The sequence below is a fragment of the Astatotilapia calliptera genome, chromosome 3 (assembly GCF_900246225.1).
Source record: "Astatotilapia calliptera chromosome 3, fAstCal1.2, whole genome shotgun sequence".
NCBI classification, from domain to species: Eukaryota; Metazoa; Chordata; class Actinopteri; order Cichliformes; family Cichlidae; genus Astatotilapia; species Astatotilapia calliptera.
The window spans coordinates 48,667,055-48,669,551 of NC_039304.1; the positions used below are offsets into that span (position 1 = coordinate 48,667,055).

A 2,497-nucleotide genomic window follows, 5' to 3' on the forward strand; every position below is an offset into this window, starting at 1 on the left:
CGTCGTCGTTGTTGTTGTTGTTGTGTGTGCGGAGCAGAACATGTGGTCTGTGACACCGACTGTTGTTGTTATCATGGGTTTCTAAGCAACCAAGAGTGAGTCGGAGGGAGACAGACGTTTGTGCTGGACTTTGCTCCTGGCAGCACAAAGTATTTATGTAAAAAAGAGAGAGAGCGACGGCTCCACAGCTGCGCGGGTTCACGCGAGCGCGGTCACGCGGACCTGAGCCGTGCGGTTAATCGCAGGCTTATAAATGGAAGAGATTCAAATGTTAGAAGTTTTCAGAAAACACACCAGCCTTGGAGAGCTGTGGAGAAGGCCAGCCCACATCAGCAGCACTTAAGATATGCTCTGGTGAATGGCTTTCCCCCCACCCCTTGCTGACACAATGTTTATTCTTTAGCTTGCCCTGATCGACAGCAGCCTGTGTGCCAGACCATAGATTTAATTGAGGTGGATAGTTGTTAAAAGTAATCTACATTAAGCTTGTGGTTGCTTAAATTCAGTTCAATGACATGTGAGGTGAAGTGATATAGGTAAATATTTAAACTCATGAAGTTCATAGAGGCACTTGACCTGTGTGGAAGACGGTCGTCTTATTATGAGCCATTGTTGAGATATAGAGCACATCTGTGAAAACAACTAATATGCTCAACCCTGTATGAAACATCTAAAAATACATGATGGAGAAGCTGTGTTGAATATGTAAGTGTAAGACATTGCCACTGTGGGCAGAGCATGCAACTACTGTGTGATGTCGCGTTGCAGTTTTGTTTTTGTTTTTTGAGCTGATGAGCAAGCTACACATTATCAGATCAAGAGCTGTCTGAGAACTACTCAAAGAGAGGGAAACAGAGAGTGTGCAGCGTTTCCATGAGCAGTTTTTCTGCACCTTGACTCGTGTGTGTGTGTGTAGCATCAGCATCATGTTTTTGTTTATTTGTTTTGTTGGATTAAAAATAATTAAATAAACTGGTGATCATGCTTATGGATCACCATGGCACATATCTCCAGCCATATGATTTATTTATGCAGATGAAAAAGTGAGTGTGAATGTGTCTGACATCACAGTGTTTTTGTGCACTGTGCAAAAGTGATTGCCTCTGATTGTGAGTGAGAGCGGTGATTTTGCAGACCACCAGCTATTGTGAAGAAAAAAAAAAAGAGTGAAAAAGAGACAAATTACTACATTGTAGACGAAGAGAAATAATCATAGGAAAAAGGTTTTGTTGATCAGCCGAAAAACAACTACAATGTCATTTTCTGCTTTTAAGAAAGGATTGTTCACACAAACACAGAGAGAGAGAGAGAGATGTGTGTTGATTAAGCAGTGATGATAATAATGAACATGTTTTAGTTTGTCACTTTCAGGTGAAAAGCAGACCTGTATCAATTTTCCACATGCAACAGTCAGAAGAAAGTTATAGTTTAACATCATTGGAAACATGCAGGCCAAGTTTCTGGCTGACTTATTTACAGTGCCATGTGTTTCTCAACCTCACAAGCGAGCTCACTCCTCCCTGAAGACAAGGAATGCAGCTCCAAAGCAATAACATGATAAAGAGACAGCAGCAAGTCCTGAGCACAAAAAGTCCCAGCAAAGCAGCAGCAATGTGGATAAACAGCAGCAGAAGAAGAAAGCAAACCCATCTTCCTGTCTGATTGGTTGAATTTCACGGAGGGGCGAGCAAGATGGCAGCGTGAAGAGGAGTTTTTGTTTGAGTTCTCAGCACGAGACACTTATTTGACGTCTTTCTGGCCTTCGGGACTTTTTTGGAGATCAGCGCGCTAAACTTGCTGGATCTGAGGCCAGGGTCTGCGGCGGCAGCATGTTGAAATGCTCAAAAAGGACTGAGTGACTCGGGCAAGCCACATGCGGCTAGCGACATGAAAGAAATGGACCCTTCATGATGCGTTCAACGTGCCAGCGCTGTGGTGGGAAAGGCTCCATCATAAACACGCCCTGCGCCGAGGTTCAGGCCAAGAAGAAGAAGACGATGACTTCCAAGCCCAAGAAGGTCGGCCTCAGCGTGGGCGAGCTGATTGTGAAAGCTGTGGCCGCTTCCAAGGAGCGCAACGGCCTGTCTGTGGCCGCTCTCAAGAAGGCTCTGGCTGCCGGAGGCTACGATGTGGACAAGAACAAGGCCCGTGTCAAGACCGCCATCAAGAGCCTGGTGGCGAAGGGCACTCTGGTGCAGACCAAGGGCACCAGGACCTCCGGATCCTTCAAGATGAACAAGGCTACTGAGAGCAAAGCCAAGAAGCCCGCCGCGGCCAAAGCCAAGAAACCGGCAGCAGCTGCTAAGAAGTCGCCCAAGAAGGCAGCAGCAGCACTTCAGCTACTAGACAGGACAACGCTGAAGGAGAACTGCCGGGACTGTTGAAGAGGGAGAGGACAAAAGAGTGAGAGGACAACAGAGTGAGAAGACTAGGTGAGAACACATAGGAATTATTTAATGTGGGAAATCAAAATTTGGGTTAGCAAACCTGGGGAAAA

General features: G+C 46.0%; 1 protein-coding gene across 1 annotated transcript; it reads left to right on the forward strand.

Annotated features, from left to right (window-relative positions):
• Positions 1-1,593: 1,593 nt before the first annotated feature.
• LOC113013509 (histone H1-like) lies at positions 1,594-2,497 on the forward strand. Its single transcript, XM_026154498.1, has one exon. It carries the CDS (start codon positions 1,908-1,910, stop codon positions 2,382-2,384), a length of 477 nt encoding a protein of 158 aa, XP_026010283.1. The 5' UTR covers positions 1,594-1,907; the 3' UTR covers positions 2,385-2,497.

Bases quoted from the DNA above. Each gene is read 5' to 3' on its own strand.
- LOC113013509 (XM_026154498.1), top strand. From the start codon at position 1,908: ATGATGCGTTCAACGTGCCAGCGCTGTGGTGGGAAAGGCTCCATCATA.